The sequence below is a fragment of the Choloepus didactylus genome, chromosome 22 (assembly GCF_015220235.1).
Source record: "Choloepus didactylus isolate mChoDid1 chromosome 22, mChoDid1.pri, whole genome shotgun sequence".
In the NCBI taxonomy this organism is placed as follows: domain Eukaryota; kingdom Metazoa; phylum Chordata; class Mammalia; order Pilosa; family Megalonychidae; genus Choloepus; species Choloepus didactylus.
The window spans coordinates 6208424-6227800 of record NC_051328.1 but is presented as its reverse complement, the minus strand read 5'-3'; the positions used below and the strand labels follow the sequence as shown (position 1 = coordinate 6227800).

Genomic DNA, 19377 nt, shown 5'->3' with positions numbered 1-19377 from the left:
TCACTCCCATACTCTTTCCTTAGTTGATATCATTCACATGACTTTAATTACCACATATATGTGGGCACTGACAAATTTATTTCCCAGAAAATAGAAATTACAAGCTCCAGATATATGCATCCAACTGTATACTTGACAAATCACCTCTAGGAATTTTAAAAGGCCCTTCCAATTCAACACATACAAAATCAAACTCATAATCTTTCCCCAGTATCATCTAAGTATGAAGTCAGAAAATCAGGAGATGGTTTGACATCTCTGACATCACCTTCTTCTTCAACTCTTACTTTCAATCTATCTCTGAGTCCTGTCAATTTACTTCCTAAATATCTCATATCCATCTACTTCTCTCCATTTCCCCATCAAGACTTGGCCCAGCTACTATCATCTATACTGAGGCCTACAGCAGCCTTCAATGTTATACTTGCACTCACATATCCCTCTTTCAGTTCATTTTCCTGCAGCTAGAATAAGCTTTTCAAAAGGCAAACAGCTTCCTATTTCCTTTTCTTTTTTCTTCCCATCTAATTTTTATTCTGCTCATATACATATAAACACATAAAATTTCCCATCTTAACCATTCTTAAGTGTACATTTCAGAGGAATCAATTACAGTCATGATGTTGTGCTACCATCACCACCATCCATTACCAAGACTATTTCATGACTCCAAACAGAAACTCTGTACCTGTCAAACAATAATTCTCCATTCTTCCCTTCCTACCACTGCCCCAGTCCCTGGTAACCTCTAATCTACATTCTTTCTCTATTGATTTGCTCATTTTAGATGTTTCATAGAAGTGGAATCATATAGTTTGTCCTTTTGCATCTGGCTTTATCTCCTACTCCTCCAGTAAATCTAAGCTCATGTTATTTCCTCAGAGAAACAGCCCTAAGTCCCTTAGGAAATCATCTTCTAGTATGATGCTTAACATCATGTGCCTCTCCTTCATTGCATTATCACAATTGCAATTTTACATTTTCTTCTGTAATTGATTAATTTTATTTTAACAACTTGATTATAAACTCAAAAAGGGTAAGGATCATGTCTATTTTCTTACCATTATAACTTCAGTGCCTAGAAGAATGCCTGGCACCTAGTAAACACTCAATAAATATTTGATGAAAGGATGAACAAAGACAAGAATAAAGCAGAAGAAAATGATGCCTCAGAAACCAAGGGAAAGCAGTGTTTTAAAGGGAAGGGCTTTTAAGAGGTGACCTTTAAAAAAAGACACAGACAGAAATGTCCTTAATTGATTCAATTGATTCTAGAGATCTCCCACCCTAAACCAATCAGTCAAGAGAACAAACAAGCTGCTAATACATTTTTATTAATCTTAACAGCAGAGCAATTCAAATTGTGTACAATATTTTAGATCAGCCATATTAGTAAAGAATAGTCTACCCTGTTTCTGAAAGCTGCAAATACTGGTGAAAAGGCCATTTTCTCTGGTGAGTTCAAAGAAGGAGAAAATTATAAAGAACACTTAAATTTCAGATTACCTTCATCAATATACCACGTATTTTTTGATTTGGATTGTGGTTGTGAATCAACAGAAGACCCATTTAAGGTATAAAATAATTCGGATCTGTTTCTATTTCCAGGGTCTGAGGTAGATCCTATGAAACAAGAAAAGTTCCTTTTTAAAATAGTCAATATTACATAAAAGTTTTCTTTTAAATAAGAGAAATTAATATACATATGTTGTTAACTGCTTACATACCCAATAGATGGATACAAACCCAATATATTTTATTGTTATCTTCACTTTTTAAAAATTTGGTTAGCATTTGGGAAACGTCAAAAAGATTCTTCAGACCAAGTCAATAAAGAAGGGGACTAAGAGTAAGTTAAAAGAAAAGTCAAGTCATTTTTTTCAAAGAAACTACCTTTAAAAATCATTTCATGCACTTTTCCAAATAAGTCAAATAAGCTTATTTCCTCAATTTAATCTGATGAACCTGTTAGCTCACAAATGTGGCCTATAATTTTAAAACAGCTCCTTTCAGAAAAAGGAAATCTTCAAATGTTATCCACAAATTAAATCACAAATTTAAGTTTAAAACAATTTAAGATTTAAACATTTTTGGAATTGTTGGTCATCCAATTCTTTGCTTAATTTCTTCATATCTTTGAAAAGGTAAAACATTATTATTAACTTTACATTAGATCTTTCAAACACAGGAAAGAGTTAGTGTAGCTGTGTCACAGGCATTTCACAACACTACCCTGCCTCAGTACTAATTAAAGGGACATGCCACCACCGAGAACAGTGGGGTCTCTGGAACCCAAACAAGAGCCGATGTTTGAAAATTTAACACAGGTAGCTCTATACTTGATACCTGTAACTAAGATCTGCCACAACATAATTCACACAGTGTCTTAAGACAAACTGCAGGATATTTGTATGTAAGCAAGAGTAGCATTTTAAGTTATCCTATATAAGCCTATAGGGTAAAATTAAAAATACTATTGCATACACATCTTGCTTAATTCTAAGTCCCCCAGGGTCCAACGTCATATAAATATGTTTTAAAGTATAATTTCCTTTTAAATAAGCCAAAGTAGTTTTGTTCACTAGATAACTGAAGAAAAAATACTTTTCTCCCGTCTTCATTAACAAAAATTCTTACAGTTTTTTAAATGAACTGTATAATTACCACCCTATAAATCTGTAAAGTATGTGGAAGCGAACAAAAAATAACTCAGAACTCCACATGTATTGTGAGGGAGTTTCTGGAGGAGAGACAAACATGTTTTCTGAGCAGTTTGGAATTTAATTTGTGCCACTTCTTCTAGTTAGAAAAATCTATATAATCAATTACTAATCTACTTTATCCTATGAAATATTGTCCATATATGATTACTGTATACATTTGCAACTCTCAACTACAAACACAAATGTTACAAGTAGAAGGTTCCAAAACCCAGTTGATTATGGACCAGCCAAAAGACAAAAGTCCTCACAGGAAACTTTTCATCACCTAAAAAAGGCTGGATCTCTTGGCTTAAGTAACAGCATTTATATATAATTTTTAGTCAAATTACTAAAAATATTTGAAAAAAGAAAGCCTACTTAGAAATTAAAGGAATAATACCTTCTAACCTTTTTGAATTCGTTGGCAAATCAGAGATCATTTAAAGTCACTCAGGATAGTACTCTATTAATCCATACCTGTAACCTTTGGTTTACTATGACTGGATGAACCTTTTTCCCCAACACCTCTTGATGTAAAGGCAAGTTTGGGAGGCCTCCTTTCCTGTGTCACACTATCTGAAACAGTAAACATGTTTTTTTAAATATAAAAGCAAATTCTTATAAAAGAGAAATAATTGAGCAAAGAATGGTAATAACAATGACATCAAAACATATTTCAAACAAACAAAAAGAGTAGCATTTTTAGTCTTTAACAAATTCTTAAAGGCCCTCAAAAGTTCTGAAAGTGATAATGCCTAAAAAAAACATTAAAAAATGCTATATTTCAAAACAAAATTTCTACAAGAAAATACACTCCCACAATACAATTCAGCTAAATGCTTTAACCTCTTGAATACATTTAATCACTGGTAGACTACAAAGAACGCCTTGCTCATAGTTTTTTGCAGCATTTCCAAATCAGTATCTCCAGAACAACCCTGTGTATTAGGAAGTATTCCACACTCAGATATTTCTAGAAAATGCTGGGCTAAACAAAGATAAACAGATTTCTTTACTACAGAATACTCCGAACCTTGAATACACTAATGTGTATTATGAATCTCTCAAAGAGAGATATGGCAAACTTCTTTGTTCACATTTTTTGTGCCACTCCAACTTAATATCTCAGATCAACATATGTCATAGAACACGGTTTGGAAAAAGCTTTTTACTGGATAAGAAAACAGTATCAGTTTTCTAAAATGTGTGTGTGTGTATACATATATGTTACGAATAACACAGACGCATATACAAGCAGACATACATATAAACAGGAAAAATACAGAAAATTATAGACAAATTAATGATGCAGAAGGCCAGAAATGAAAAACAATAATATTCTGAAGAAAATACACAAACCTCCTTTTTGAAATATAGGTCTAATAAATTTGTCAAACTTGGCTTTGATACAAAGACCATGCAAAACCTTACATTTACAGTACTTTTTATGAGATATCCACAAAGACTGATCAAGCAAACATATAAAAGCCAGTATGGAAAGTCTTTCCCTGAAAAGTTCCACAACACATCTGTGGAGTCTGAACATGACGTAAGGATTCATACCTGATAATGCTGTGTATCAGCAAAAACGATATCATCCACAGTGGATTTTTGAGGACAGAAAGAAAAAAATAGGGAAAATTTTACATTCTGAACACACACACACACACACACACACACACAAAAGAAAAAAATGGGGAAAATTTTACATTCTGAACACACACACAAAAAAAGAAATCATTCTGAATTAATTATATACAAACGACTTTTTCCAGGGAAGGGGGAATGCATTGTTAAACTAAACTATATCTTTATCTTCTCAAAATATGACAAAATGGAATATTATTTTATTCAAAATGATACTGAATGACCCATGTTTTAATCAAGTGGTCTATATTAAGAGAAATGCTATTTACGAATACTTCTATCGTGTTATCATTCAGGTACCTCCAAATGTCAACATCACATGACAGCTACTGTGGAGGGAAAAACTTAGTCACTAGCAAAAGCTCCTAAATGATATCAGATGAAATGACAACAGAAAAATAATTCCCACTATTCACAGTAATTAATTGGCATAAAAGTTCACTTTAAAAGGATATTCACAAGTACGCCATCATACAGTCTGTAGCAGTTATAACAAACGCAGCAAATGGTCTTGCCCTTGTTAAGGAAGGCAGTCCAGCTGCACCCAGAGCGCCAAAAGAATGAGGCTGGGTGGTAGCACTGTTGGCGATAACCGGGGAGGGCGCCAAAGATTGGGCATGGGAGCCAGAGGGCACTGGAGTTGGGAACTGTGCTTATGTCTGCCAAAAGCTTTGTCTCAGAGAGGTCAAATATCAAATTAAGGAATTGGATATTCTAACAGAATTGTATGCAAAAGGTCATATACCTTATCTAACTTGCCCTTGATACAAATAAAATATATCAAATATCTCTTATCATCTTGTCCCAACTATGTTCATGATTCCAAACCACTTGGATCACGAAGCAACGCCTTCTAACTTAGATGAATTTTAAGAGACTGCCATCTTAGGAGCAAGTAGGTATGAGAAAGTGAACAAAGTAAAGAATAAGTTCAGAGACAATTTTGTGAGATTAAAGCAATCTTGATTAAGAAATATTAAAAGAGACAGCATGATATGCCCACCAAACAGCATAGACAAAAATGTACGTGGCAGCCTTGTTTATAACTGCCAAAAGCTGGAAACAATCCATTATATGGGCAAATGAATAGACAAATTGTGTTCTTTTCATACAATGGAATACTACATAGCAATAAAGAAAGAATAAACTTCTGATAAACGCAACATGGACATTATGTTTAGCAAAGAAACCAGACTAAGAAGTTTACATGATATATACATCATGACTATATTCAAAATGATAAAATTAGGAGTTCATCTGTCACTCTTGTTGAATGAATCAAGAAAAATAAAAATCGCTTGGAGAATCTTGGGGTGGAAATCATAACAATAAATTGGTAGATATTAACAATCAAACCATAAGAAATGTCTATGAATTTGAATGACCCATTAAATTGAGAGAAATTGCTTAAGTGATGGACTACTTAACATCAGCCACAAGAATCTAATTCAGACACAAGGGAGAATTTAACATCCACACAGAAATCTTGTGAAGAAAATATGTTCACTTGGGTAGAATGAGGTATATAATATATAGCAACTATCCAAAAATCTCTCTAAGGTTGGATTACTGATCAAAACAGGTAAGAAGTTATACCTGAACATAACTTTCCTTATATTTTAGACAATTAGAAACATGGAAGGTCCCACAGAGACAACATATTGCATACTGAGATCTATGGCTTCAAAATACCCTTCTTCAGAGTCTTATGTGAACAGGAGTCCTGCCTACACAGACATTTCAGGAAGATTCAGACCAACTATCTCTGTGGAAGGCCATTTAGCATTATCTTTCAAAATGCAAAACATACACACCCTTTGACCCAGCAATTTTACTTCTAGGAAATTATCTTTTAGCTATACTGGCACCCATGCAAACTGACACATATGTATGAAGTTATTCACCAAAGCACTGTTTATAATAGCAAAAGATTGAAAACCTAAATATCCATCCAAAAGGGATTAGTGGGAGAAAAAAAAAAAAAGCATGATACATTCATAAAATGATATAAAATACAGTAATTTAAATAAAGATTAAGTAGGCAATTTATGTAGTAACATGAAATGAATTCTAAGATCTATTGTTAACTTAGAGGAAGGTGCAACTTCCGCTTCTCGGTAGACTGAGTAGTAGACACACCTTTCCCTATTCCTTCTGCTAAATACAACGAAAAACCTTGGACATTATACATTAAACAAACGTAAGACTGAAAGCAAATCAGCTAGGGACCTCAGGAGCTGAGGAATGACATGGTGGTGAGTTCCCTGGATTTTCTTCTTGCCTCACATATATCCCAGACTAAGAGTTTAAGAAGTCAGCAACCTGGAAATACCAATGGGCAGACAAAAGAAAGCCCCACCAAAACTGTGCTCTCTTTAGCCAAAGGACCAGGAAAGAGGCAGCCTAGCAAGACAGAAAACTTTCAGACAATAACCACTCTTCTTTAGCCAAATACCACGGAAAAAAAAACAGTGGCCCCATCCCCATCCATGACAGCAGCATTGTCAGAGGGGGGAACCTAGACTTCCAGCCCGAGGAGGCTATAACGTGACCCAACATCTCAGGTGGGATGATGTCTGGGAAGGCCAAGTAGGGAGCCAGGCCAGTTGACAGCAAAGTCCCTGCACCCCCAAGCATCAGTGGTAAACATGTGAGGACCCTAAACTTCTACCTCCCCCTCCTCGCCAGGGTGGTGCCAGATGAGGTCTGATGGGATGGGGATTTCACAACAGCCCAGTAGTGACAAGGACATGCCCACCGCAGTATCAGTGGAGACCACTGGGGAAGCTGCAAGTCACAAATGGCCCAGCAATGACAATGAGCACCTCCCTCAAGTGTCAACAGAGGCCAACGCCTAGTAAGGAGATGGAGTCCCTCCTTCCCCTGCCGAAGCAACGTCAAAGCAAGCAAGCTAAAATGGTAAGTTTAAACAAGACGCAAACTCTCAGAACATAATACGCACAATGTCCAAGTTTCCACTGAAAATCACTCATGGTAATCAGTGATTTTTCAAGAACTAGGAAGATTCAAGCTGAATTTGAATAGACCATCAACAGATGCCAACAATGAAATGAGAGATGTTAGAATGATCTGATAAAGATTTAACGCAGCCATAATGAAAATGCTTCAAGAAGCAATTATGAACAGCTTGAAAAAAATGAAAAGATAGGAAGCCTCAGTAAAAAAAACAAAGTCTTGGCAAAGAATTAGAAGATGTAGAGAAGAACCAAATGGAAACTCTCACTATACACCCTTTTAAAATTCTCTGTGAATATGAATTATTGCATGTTCTAAAAAATAAAATGAGCATTATACTACCAACGCCCACAATTAAAAAAGAAGACACAGATTGGACTAGAAAATGCAGAAATATACAATTTAGGAGTGGTATTAATCTATATTTTTCATCAAAACAGCTTCAAGAAAGAACCTGAGTATAATGTCAAATTAGATATGTTAGAATTTTTAACCATTTGAAAGAGAAACAAAGAGAAAATATGTTTTATAACAGATTTAAGACTCGTCCATCTTTCAGTAAAAGGTATCCTTCAGAAGCCAACTGTGAGAAGCAATTGCCCAGGGAAAAAAATCTTGCCTATTTTCAGCAACTGTTCGACCTCTTCAAAAAGAATCTTTTTAAAATGCTAGAAATATTTTTTTTTCCTATAAATGAAGGTAATTGGGCAAGAAAAAGAAACTAAGGAACTAAAGTAAGTACTATGACTCTTTTTCCCCCAAGAAAAGGGTGTTAATGATAACATCAAATATAGATGAAGTCTCATTCAAATAAGCTAATTAATTTTAGTTTAGATAACTGTAATTTTTAAAGTCTATTTTCATGTGTTATTTTGTTGGAAAATAAGTATAATTTATGTATTATATTTAAGAGGCTGGTATCATTCTTAATTATCATCTATTCATGGTTTATGAAAATCAAGCTTTAAAAGAAAGAAAACATTCTTTTCTTTTCTCTTCACAGCTCTGAGAGCCAGAAATGATGACAATGATAGCCGTTAATCTAGAAGATCAAAGTGTGCCTGAAAACAGATTTCCAAAAGGGATAAATGTAACTAATGTTTATTTTAATCCTATGTCAATATTCAAATAAAATATAATTGTAAATGTTTTTGAGAATAAATACTATTAAAGAAGAATTCCTTGTCAGGGTATATACAATTCAATCATAGGAAAAACAGAAATGGTAGCTTATCTTTTTTTCTTTTCTTTCCTTCTCCCTTTTCTTGCTACTGTAGAACCCAAGATAATTTACATTTCAAACCAAATTGAAATGTGGAAAGAGTATACAAAAATACAGCTCCAGAGTGCAAAAAAAGAGAGAGCATTTCAAATCTTTATTTTACAGCAGACTATTCCATCCTGAGAAAAACACAGTCAATTATATATAAGCTAACTTCATAGTTCAAGTACTGTTTTCTTTCTTAAATCATAATACAAAATTAATGATTTCCCTAGTCCCCTAATCTACTCAATAAAATGAATTATATTAAGTTTTTAAATCTAAAAATCAAAGAAATTCAAGTAAGGTAGGTAGAAGGATGGTTACCCTCAATCTAAAAGATGTGGAACCTTCAAAAGTTCCCTCTGGAAATTCCTCCAAAAAAAAAATCAAAAGGAAATCAACAAACAATTGATTTGGTAAGGCAAGTTAAATTACATTTTATACATGCGACTTTGAAGAAACAGTATTAGCACAGAACTGGTTACCCCTGCAAAAATACATAAATATTAAAAGAAAACTTATTTTACGAGAGATTCCCCTTAGCCATCCAGCAAGTTAACACTGCAACATTAGCATAACTTCCAGAATTTGCTTAGGACAGAGCTTCACAATCTCAACACTACTGATATTTTAGACCAGATAATTGTTTATTGTCCAGAGCTGTCCTATCCACTGCAGAATGTTTAACAGCATCCTGGCTTCTTCCCGCCAGATGCCAGAAGCATGCCCTTCCACTTGCGGCAATCAGAAATGTCTCCAGACATTGCCAGATGTTCACTGGGGACAAAATCACACCAGGTTGAGAACTACTGACATAGACCTAAAATGAATTTCTTCTGAAGGTTTTGGTTAACTTTAAAAAAAATGACTGAAAGAGAAATTCAGTCATTACAGGTGACAATATAATTTTTCAAATGATCAAAAAATATAAAAATAAAATCTAATCATAAACATCATCATATATACCTAAGGAAATTCTCCCTTTTTCTTTAATAAATGCTCCCTATATTCCAAAATAGATATTAAAACATAATTTTGTATGGAATAAACTCCTATCAGACCATTTCTCCTGCAGATAATGTAAATTTAGATAAAACACACACAGGAAAAACCAAACACACACAACTACTTGAAGGCACTGGAGAGTGAATAAAAGCAGACAGATTATGGAAGGAAGTCAAAATTTGGAAAAAGGGAACAGCACAAGGATACAATCAAAAATTGCTCAACATATGAAAAAACAGTTAACTGTGATCCATTATCCAGAAAAAAACAGCATCAAAAGATACCAATTCATAGATGATTCAGATGTTGGGATTAGCAGACAAAGATTTTAGAGTTTCTAGCGAGGACAGTAAGATAAGAAGCCATTTTTTAAACATAAAAGATACAAAGATTACAAGGAAGAAACAAACAAACAAAAAAGAATAGGGTGGGCATGGTCGACCACTGATTACATGTATTTGCACACTGATGTTCACAGCAGCATTATTCACAATTGCCAAAAGATGGAAGCAACTCAAGTGTCTACCAACTGACGAATGGATAAACAAAATGTGATATATGCATACAATGGAAAATTATTCAGCTGCAAAAAGGAATGAAGTCCTGATGCATCTGACAACACAGATGAACCTGGAAGACATTACGTTGAGGGAGATAAGCCAGTCACAAAAGGACAAATATTGTGTGATTTCATTGTTATGAACTAACGATAATAAGCAAACTCATAAGAGTTAGAATCTAGAATACAGGCTACCAGGAGATGACTGGGTTTAGATAATGGGGAACTGATGCTTTAACTCATACAGAATTTCTATTTAGGGTTGATGGTAAAGATTTGGAATTAGATGGTGGTCAAAATGGGAAATTTTAGAATGCATATACTACTAGAAAAAATTGAAAGATAAAACATAGGACTGTACAGCACTGTGAACCCTATTGTAAACCATGGCCTATAGTTAATAGTACAGCTATAAGAATGGTCTTTCATAAATTATAACAAATGTATGATACTAATACAAGGTGGTATTAATAGGGTGGTATATCGGGAAAAAAAACCTAATGTGAATAATGCACGACTGAATTATTTTAATAATCGCCCATCAATTATAACAAAGGTAACTACTGTTAACAAAGGTAACTACTGTTAGGATGTGGAGAACCTGGACCCCTCAAGTACATTGCTGATGGAAATGTAAAGTGGAGCTATTGCTGTGGAAAACAGTTTGGCGGCTTCTCAAAAGTTACACATAGAATTAATATGTGACCTGGCAATTCCACCCAAAAGAATTGAAAACAGAGACCCAAAAAATTACTTGCACCCCAGTGTTCACAGCAGCATTACCACAATAGCCAAAGGTAGAAGCAACCCACGTGTTCCTCAGCAGATGAACGGATAAAGAAAATACAACGGAATAGTATTCAGCCGTAAGACGGAATGACGTGCTGATACATGCTACAACATGAATGAATCTTGAAAACATCATGTGACGTGAAATAGGCCAGACCAAAAGGACAAATATTATATGATTCCACTTATATAAACTATGTAGAATAAGCAAATTCATAGAGACAGAAAGTAGAAAAGAAGTCACCAAAGGCTGGGGAAGGGAGAAATGGGAGTTATTGTTTAATGAGTATAGGGCCTCTGTGTGGGGGTGATGAAAAAGTTTTGGTAATGAATGGTGGTGATATTGGTACAGAATCATAAATATAATTAAGGCCACTAATATATATTTAAAAATTGTTAAAATGGCAAATTTTATGTTTTTTTATATATATATGCTACCATAATAAAATTTCAAAAAGAAAACTGATTTTAAAGAAATCAAGAAAAGTACGTCAGACTTTTATAGAGCAAAATTGAAATAAAGCTATCATTTGACTCTCACACCTCCAACTAAATGAACATACTTTTATTGTAATGCTAAAAGCTAAATCAGAAAGTATTTAACTCGGAAAAATAAGTGTTTATGACTTGCCACACCAACAGGGAAACAGGAAAGCCAAACAATGTAGGTGACAAAGAATTTTAAGGATTGTCTAGTATTATTCCTTCATTTTTACAAAGGAAGTACCTGATGACCTAAAAGGACCTATGGAGAACTCAAATGTGTTCTGTGCCAAAAGTAGCAATAATGGAAAACACTAGAAGCACACAGACATACACACAAAATTAGTTTGCCTGTTTGGTTGTGATCCTTGGTAGAGTAAAATTCAAAATGCATCTTCGTGGCTACAATATTCCCAAGCATACACGTGAAGCTGAAAAGTATGGGTTACTTCACAAGCCAAGTATATACATAGAATTGGGGGTGGGAAGGTACTGAAAAGAGCAGAGCATTATAAACAACAGGTATGGATTTAAATTCTGGCTCCACTACTCACTTTCATGTTGGGCAATCTGAGCCTACCTGAGCCCAGGTTTTTTATCAGCAAATGGGGATAATTAAGACCTATATATAAGTTGTCAAGAATGTAAAAAAAAGTGCAAGTCTTCTAATTCAGGACCAGGTACATTCCTGGCTACAATTCACCTGTAGTCTTCCCGACATTTTATTCATAGTTGCATAATGCTCGATAGGAACAATCACCTCTGACTGCCTCCATTAGTTTTATGATTAACACACCACCAACTGCCCTAGCCTGGGATCGGTAATTCTACTAACAGCAGGGCAATGGCACTGCAGATGTCACTATCAATAAGTTTTGGTCAATCATCTGACAGCATCTATCAGATGCTAACTGTCTGAGGCAAAATAAAAAGTTGCACATATTTTTTTTCTTAAGATGTAAACCCAAGTGATCTGCTTTTGATATAGAGTCATGAAGCCCAACATTGTCTCAAGTGAGACATCTTCTAATTGGAAGGCTTCTAGTTTAAACTGGGCTCTCAGTTTAAACTCAAGCAAGCAGCAGTTTATTACATTTTCTGACCTTTCTAATCATCAGACAGGTATTTTTTTCCCTTAGAATGATAATGAAAATGTATAAATGCCACCACACCTACACTCACATACTTTTCGAAATGCAAATCTTTATGTACTGTTTACATCTGAATTGTGTCAAAGGATAGTCTATGTAATAACAATTCTACAACATAAAAACCAAGTTCCAAAAATGCATCTTTAAGCTTATATTTATGTCCTCATTACAAAATATGCCTTAGCACCCTGTCGTATAAATACATAAATACATTTAAAAAATACCTGGGATGATATCACTGACGTGCAAGAGAAGTGTACTTTCAACACTTGCAAAACTACAGAGCTGCACTCCATTAAATCTTCCATCCCAGGTGCCAATAGGATTGTCCTAGAAATTAAATAATAAAATGAACTTTAAAATGCTCAATAAAATATAAATATGATTATCTGTATTTTGCATAAGAAGATCCTCCAAAACATTTTCCATTGGTATATTCTAGCTATTTTGCCTGAAAGAAAACAAGGATGTGTTAGGAATTGCCATAGTAACAAAGCTTTCCTTTTTGAAAAATGAGATACAAGAATAATCAAGTCATAGTACACCCTCATATGAGCAAGGAATCCAAAGTGTTTTTCATATTTTACTGGATAATAAATGCTAGTCTATGTAATATCACCCATGTAAGGCTTAAAAAAATTATTTTACATTAGAAGATTTATTAATAATACATTATCTTACCCAGAAACCTGCCCCTAATTAACCCTAACTTACTCTGATCACTCCTTGACATTTCTCAGCATTTAAATATTCAGATTGAACTCCTGTATGCTTTCTGTGCATAGGAAAAGTGTTTTTTAATTTTTTAATTGGCTCTTTTGTCATTTTATCAGAATTCAAAAACTTCTCCAAAATTGAGACTTAGATATTAAATTATTTTATATTCCGATGCAGCACCAGCTAGTCCAGGACTGGGCAAAGAGCTCAACTAAGAGATGGGCCAGGCAGGCAACTGCCCTGTGCACCAGTCTGCACAGGATATGAAAACAAGCTGGAAACATATGGAGATGAAGAAAAGTACTCTCGCCAATACTTTCCTTTCAAGGAGAGTATTAGAAGTGTTTGGAATGAATGCTTGCACAAGCTGACTGGGGGGTGGAGAAGACAGTGGGGCAAATCTTTGGGGAGCTTGTCCCAGTAAACAGGATGACCCCTAGACTGCCATCTGAGGAGCATAAGGCCTGAATGGCTTCTGCCAACTTGGGGGCCTGAGATGAACAGCCTGAAACGAAGAGAGACTAATCCAAGTGACCAGCGGTCCTCCTTCTCCAACCTTCTCCCCACTCAGCCCACAATCTCTCCTCTAAATAAATAACAATGTTGAAAGAATATTGACTTAAAGGGGGGCTTTATTGTTCGCTTTTCTGAGGAACCCATATGTTTCACTCTGGCTCTAACTGTGCACATAGTAAGCGTTCAGTAAATGTTTGTTTCATACCTAACCATGGTATCAAATAGAATATCCTAGTTGAGATAATCAAGGATAGGGGAGGTTGGGCAAGATGGCAGCATAGAGAGGTGTGGAATTTTCATTTGTCCTCCAGGGCTACTAGTAACTAGCCAGGCACTGTCTGGAATAAGTGTTTGGGGGACTTCCGTGACTAGACACACATTGTACACCAGTCTGGAAAGGGTGGAAGGGCCGAGATCACAGCACAGAACTAAACGGAAATGTTCTCATATAGATTGTGGTGATGAATGCATAACTAGGATTATTCACTTAGAACGGATTGTGTGGTGTATGAATAAAACTGTTTAAAAAGTAAACAGAAAGATACAAGTGCTGGAGAAATGTGGAGAGACAGATATACCTATTTCCTATTCGTAGGGAAGTAGAATGGTGCAGCCTCTCTGGAGGGCAGTGTGGTGGTTCCAGGCAGGCTAAGTATAGGGTTGCCATGTGATCCTGCAACCCTGTTATTTGGTATATACTTGGAAGAACTGAAAGCAGGGATGGACTAGGCATTTGCACACTGGTGTTTATGGCAACAGTATTCACGATTTGCAATGGATGGAGATGGCCTAAGGGTACATCAACAGGTAAACAGAAGGGTAAACTGTGGTGTATACATACAACGCAATATTGAGTGGCTGCAAGAAGGAATGAAATTGTGAGGCACACAACCAGATGAATGAACTTTGAGGACATTATGTTGAGTGAAATAAGCCAGAAATGAAACGACAAATATTGTAAGGCCTCACTAACACAAACTAACTAGAATGAGCAAATGCTGAGAATTGAATTCGAGAGTATAGGTTATCAGTGGATGTAACATGGGCAGAGATTGCACAATAGACAATGCAGGAGTGTTCAATAAGGCTTATTGTAAAGGTTTCTAGATTGTAAGCTCTTACAGCAGTCACATCTATTCCCGAGTTCTGTTATTTAAGAGAAGTTTGCTTGGCACAAAATTTATATTCTCTGTAGCATACTATCTAATTTAACCTGTATGGTCAGTTTATTTAAACAACATAATTACATGGAACCTAGAATAGGGAATGAGATCTTATTATTCTGTACAAGTTAATAGAATACCCTGATACATCCCAGAGTATTTGGGACAGAAAATAAAAAAGCATTTGCAAAGTCTCCTTGAGGGACTGGGGAAAAACGTGGAAATACTAAGCTACCCCACTGGGGGAATTCCTGATAGTCTTGTAAGCATTAGGGACTCCCAAGTTAATAAGTCAAGTCCTCAATCTTGGGGCTTGCCCTTATGAAACTTATTCATGCAAAGGAGAAGCTAAGTCTACTTAAAATTATACCTAAGAGTCAACCCCAGAGAACCTCTTTTGTTACTCAGATGTGGCCTCTCTCTCTAAGCCAACTCTGCAAGTAAACTCACAGCCCTCCCCGCTATGTGGGACATGACTCCCAGGGATGTAAGTCTCCTTGGCAACATGGAACATCACTCCCAGGGATGAGCCTGGCCCTGGCATCATGAGATTAAGAAAGCCTTCTTGGACCAAAAGGAGGAAGAGAAAGGAAACAAAATAAAGTTTCAGTGGCTCAGAGATCTCAAATAGAGTCAAGAGGTCATGCTGGAGGTTATTCTTATGCATTATATAGATATCCCTTTTTAGCTTTTAGTGTATTGGAATAGCTAGAAGGAAATACCTGAAACTGTTGAACTGCAAGCCAGTAGCCTTGATTCTTGAAGATGACTGTATAACTATACAGCTTACACCGTGTGACTGTGTGATTGTGAAAACTTTGTGGCTCCCACTCCCTTTATACAGTATACGGACAGATGAATAGACAAATGAGGACAAAAAGTAAATGAATAATAGGGAGGGATGGGGGCTATGGAATGTTTTGGGTGTTCTTTTTTACTTTAATTTTTATTCTTGTTCTTTTTTGTGTACAGTAATGAAAATGTTCAAAAATTGACTGTGGTGATGAATGCACAACTATACAATGGTACTGCGAACACCATGGATGACTGTGTGGTATGCGAATATTCTCAATAAAATCGAAAAAAAAAAACCATCGTGGGTTTAAGAGTCTATCACTCACATCCTCTCCTGATAATTCATTTCTTGTGTTTAATTCTGCATACCTAACTAATTCTTGCCATATTTTCAATCTATGTTAAGTATGCACTCAGCCTTTTTCTTCTTCTCTTAATGCCAAGTGTATAATTTCTCTTGCCATATTGGAATGTATCCATTATTAACAAGTATGATTGTGAGGTAACATTAAAAATAAGTGACACCTGAAGAGAATACTCAAAATTGTCTATTCCCCCAAAGCAATGTTCTTTTCCTATACTCAGGCACTTTTCTTAAATGATTTTCATACTGTTCATTAAAATCAGATCACCTCTGAAAAAAGTTTGCAAAATATTACAGAGCAAGAAACATGGATTACGAAAGAAAAGAAAACCATTCAAAATAAAGAAAAAGAAGATATCACTTAATGCATTTGGGCTTTTTTTTTCTATTTACTGGTAACTATAATAAAGGATGTTCAAAGGTTGAAAACATTTCCCAGTTTATTTAAACTGGAAAAAAACGTAAATGTAATTCTATATCTAGACTCCTGACTCGTTTCAATGTTCCTTTACCAAAGGTAAATTAGAATATTTTCTTTAAATTATTCCAAATTAGTCCATTTTAAATATTCAAAGTGTTCAATTTGAAACTAAATTGCTCATAAAATTAATAAAAATACTCATAAAAACAATATAATCCAAAATTGTCTTACCATGTCCACACCAACAAAATATCCTAAGTCTTCTTTTCCTGGCAAAAGATCACAGAATATAACTGTTCCAGATTCTATAGAATCTCCAACCTTCAGAGAAACTCGGGAGTTTATTTCCAAAGGAGGAAGTTCAACTCTCATTGTGTCCACTGGACCTGCATAATCACTTTCCAATACATGGTCATCTTCTTCTATGATTTCCAGCTTGTCCAACGCAACAAACACTCCACAATCTTCATCACACTGAAAAAGCTGTTTCCCTTGATACAGCCCATCTGTGAACCCTTGGCCACGACCTTCTTCCTAGTTTTTAAGGAAGGAGGGGAAGGAGGAAAGAATTACCCAGGGGTCATTCTGGAAAAATTCTAAATGACACAAATAAAAAATATAATTATTAGCAGCTGCTATGGGGCTTAGACTGTTTAAAAAAAATTAAAAATTAAAAAAAATAAAAGGAGTGCAGCTGTATCTGATGCTAAAATAAAATTACCTGATAAGGAAATTAAAAACTCTATTAAGTAAAAACAAAAATCATAATTCCATTTGTGACAGAGCTGGGCTGGAGTCTATAGTGTAGTTTGAACAATAATTTTATTATAGGAAGAGCAATTTACTTTAAAATAACAGAAACATCAGCTCCATTTATTGAGAACTTGTTACATGCCAGCCACTGTTCTCAAATCTTGCATCAATACGTCACAAAAAATCTGCAAGCTAGGGACCGTTAGCACCATTTTACGGATAAGGAAGCAGATTTCGAGAAATTAAGTAGTTGGTTAAGTAACTTTGTAACTCAGCCAGTAGATCGCATGGAGGGATTCAAAGTGAGTGTTTTATAATCACTACCTTTAACAAATTAAATCAAGAAGCAAACAAGGCATGAAAATATATTTGCAAGAATGCCAAAATGCAATTGATATTTGAATTCTGGAGAATTAATCCTAAATTTGGAAACACAGCACAGAGTTCTTGGGTCACTTTTCAATAAAAATAAGTTCCAAGATAATTTTCAAGTATATTATCAGTGAGAACTATAAACAAGTTCAAATTGCTCCAACTTACTATTAAAAAAAAACCTTATATCCAAATTATCATTGTTTACTAGCACACATTAAGAAAAGCTGAGAAACCCATGGATGATAATGTCACGAGATAATTAACAATTGTGTGAAGTGATTAATTAACTTACAATCTGGTAGAACTCATTTTTAATAGAGACAATGTTAAAATTTCTAAGAAAAGAAAGCCTTCAATCACCATGTGATCTATTTATATATCCTATGATAGTAAGCAGTTTAAAATGGTTTTCAATGCATTATTTTGCTTCATTTCATTTATCATTAAAAAGTAAATCCTAAGGATTACAGAAGACTTCTACGAAAACTTATTTTGTTGTTAAAGGGGTAAAAATCTTTAAGCCTACAATTATACACACATGCACACACACACACAGTAAAAGCCCACTACACATTACAAGATGCTTCATCAAACTTACCAGCAATTCTACTCCAAAGAATATCCCCGACACTGTCCTTTCTGCTAATAAGGGTCCTCTGAAGCGCACAACTCCGGGAAATTTTTCTTCCCCAGATCTCAGCTGTACTTTCACAGGGCTGCCCACAGCTATTTGAAGGCCTTTAGTTAATCTGTTTTTGTTTTTAAACAGGCTGAACCTCTCCTCACAATTAGTAATTGCCAACAGTAGCTCTGTGAATTTTTCACTTATTTCTACAACATCCTTTTCATCAACAAAGAGAACTGCATGATGTTGCTCTAAAATTTTTAATCCAATCTGATTTTTCTTGCCTTTCGCAGAAGGAATTCTTGAATGCCCCAAAGAACGGTCTTGGATATACTGTCCTATACTCCCCTTTGGTACTTTAAGCTGCTTTTGTGTCTGTTTATCTATAACACTGCATTCTTGAAGAAGCAAATAAAAATTCCGCTCTTCCCAGTAGGATGAAGTAACTTTTTCTTGGCTCCATAAGCCTGAACTCATTGTGGTATAACTTTAAAACAGTAACTCAAAAAAAAAGGGAACTACTATTACGTTTTTCATCAAATCGCAATAGATAAATTCATTGTGAGTCCCAGAGCACGTTTTTAGCAATTTGGTGTCCATGCTGTAAAAACACAGAAAATCAAAATGCCTAGAGGACAAGCACAAAGAAATTTTAGGCTTCATTCTACATGACCTAAAATTAAGATTAAAGACTTTAAGAATTGTCATTCGACTGGTAAAATCACACATGCAAATGAAATACTTCCAGAAATATTTCGAAGGGTTAAAAGACATATATTCTTTGTATCTATTGTAATTTTGAATATGTAATTTTGAATATTGTAATTTTGCATATAATATTTATGCAGGAGATAAGTAGGAAATGCAATTGTGAAGTACCTTCAAAGTGTTTGTTTCCATGGCCCTGAAATTTATAAAATCAAGCTCTAGTAAAAAAAATCTTACAGGATATCCTTAAATACAAACTGACATTTTTAAACTTTTAAAGTAACATTTTTAACGGATTCTGCCTAACTTAGATAAGTGGCTGTATATCAGCAAAACACACATTCTTATAAATCAGAAAAGGCTA

At 35.0% G+C, this 19377-nt stretch overlaps 1 protein-coding gene across 6 annotated transcripts in view; it reads right to left on the bottom strand.

The window, feature by feature from the left end:
* CYLD (CYLD lysine 63 deubiquitinase) overlaps positions 1–19377 on the bottom strand; it is a 50219-nt gene that overhangs the window by 25054 nt on the left and 5788 nt on the right. For 3 of the 6 annotated variants that reach the window (XM_037815581.1, XM_037815583.1, XM_037815582.1), the window contains 5 exons: positions 18279–18933; positions 16784–17086; positions 12801–12906; positions 3180–3278; positions 1507–1623 (listed from right to left, as the gene is read on the bottom strand). In XM_037815581.1, coding sequence (XP_037671509.1) covers positions 1507–1623; positions 3180–3278; positions 12801–12906; positions 16784–17086; positions 18279–18782 — 1129 coding nt within the window. In that variant the 5' untranslated portion in view covers positions 18783–18933. The remainder of the gene's footprint in view (positions 1–1506; positions 1624–3179; positions 3279–12800; positions 12907–16783; positions 17087–18278; positions 18934–19377) is intronic. The other 3 variants (XM_037815585.1, XM_037815586.1, XM_037815584.1) reach the window with 1 other exon arrangement.